General features: G+C 61.4%; 1 protein-coding gene across 1 annotated transcript in view; it reads right to left on the reverse strand.

Annotated features, from left to right (window-relative positions):
- Positions 1-180: 180 nt before the first annotated feature.
- LOC123522083 (liprin-alpha-4-like) overlaps positions 181-1,271 on the reverse strand; it is a gene marked incomplete at both ends in the record, with an annotated part of 3,376 nt that continues 2,285 nt past the window's right edge. Inside the window, 2 exons of the mRNA XM_045293539.1 lie at positions 181-270; positions 696-887. Coding sequence (XP_045149474.1) covers positions 181-270; positions 696-887 — 282 coding nt within the window. The remainder of the gene's footprint in view (positions 271-695; positions 888-1,271) is intronic.

The following is a 1,271-nucleotide window of genomic DNA, read 5'->3' on the forward strand; positions in this document are numbered from 1 at the left end:
ATAGCGCTTGGTGAAACACTGCCCCAAATGAACGCCCTTCTCAAACTGGCTGCCCCGGCCTTGCCCCAAGGCCTCACCCTTCCTGCAGGCCAGCATCTCGGGTGATAGGTCTCCCCTGGTGATTGGATGCCGTCGATATCGAGGAAGAAAGGGTAAGGATGGGGCCCGATGTGCCCGCACCCAACTATCCCTGCTCCCCCGCTGAGCGGCCAGGTAGCGCTTCTCCAGCGTGGTGATCCGCTCCTCCATATCCAACTTCTGGGCTAGGGCCTGGGAGGAAGGAGAAGAAAATGAGAGGGAAGGCCATTAGCCCAGCTGCCTGAATCCTGCCGTCCAGTCCACTGGTGCCTGCACCTTCTCCCTGTCCCATGAAGCTTCTGACCTTGCCCCACCCTTAGGGCAACTCCCGAGCTGGTGGGGGGGGTGCCCGCTGAGGCGACGATGACCTGTGGCCCCCTCACCCCCACCCCGTGCTTGCAGAGAAATGCCCAGAGGGTTTTCAAGGACATGACCTTTTGGACCATGAAGCCGTCGTCCCCGCTCACGGTCCAGAACGTCGTGTCTGAGTCACCGGTGCCTCCCTGCCCTACACCAGACCCCAAGATACTCACTCTTCCACTCCAGCCCCACCTGGCCCTCCTTCACCCCTGAAAGCCAAGGCCCTGTGCCCCGCGGGGGCGGCCAGCCACCCTCACCTCTCGGAGGTCCCGCTGGTGCTTGCTGCTCAGCTCCTCGGACTTGATGAGGTCCCGGCGGGCCGTGCCCAGGTCGTCCTCCAGCTCCGTCACAGTGGCTGTCAGCGTGACCAGCCGCTCCCGGGTCTGGCTGAGCTCAAAGCTCTGCTTCTCCAGGAGCTCCTGCAGCTCCTCGGCCCGACCCGCATCATCCTCCAGGGACAGAGCCACCAGTCACCACCCCGTGCCCCTGCCCCAGGGAGATGGGGTCGGGGCAGTTCTGCATCCGTGGGAGAACAGAATTCTCTCCTCAGGCCCGAGAGCTCAGGCCAGACAATGGGCAAACACCGCACTTTCCTCTCCCTTGAAAAGCCACCACATCTAGCACCACCTGCCATCTCTTCCCCTGGTGGCTCCGTGGTGACACACTGGGCTGATGGCAGCAGGGTCAGCAGTTCGAAACCACCACCCCTCTGATGGAGAAAGATGAGGCTTTCTACTACCATCAAGAGTTCAGTCTCCCCCTCCCTGGGGGACGGACAACAGAAAAGTGGGTGAAGGGAAACATCAGACAGTGTAAGACATGAAAAAATAACT

This window comes from Echinops telfairi, unplaced genomic scaffold, assembly GCF_000313985.2.
Source record: "Echinops telfairi isolate 266 unplaced genomic scaffold, ASM31398v2 ScPeMD7_2037;HRSCAF=2574, whole genome shotgun sequence".
Lineage (NCBI taxonomy): Eukaryota > Metazoa > Chordata > Mammalia > Afrosoricida > Tenrecidae > Echinops > Echinops telfairi.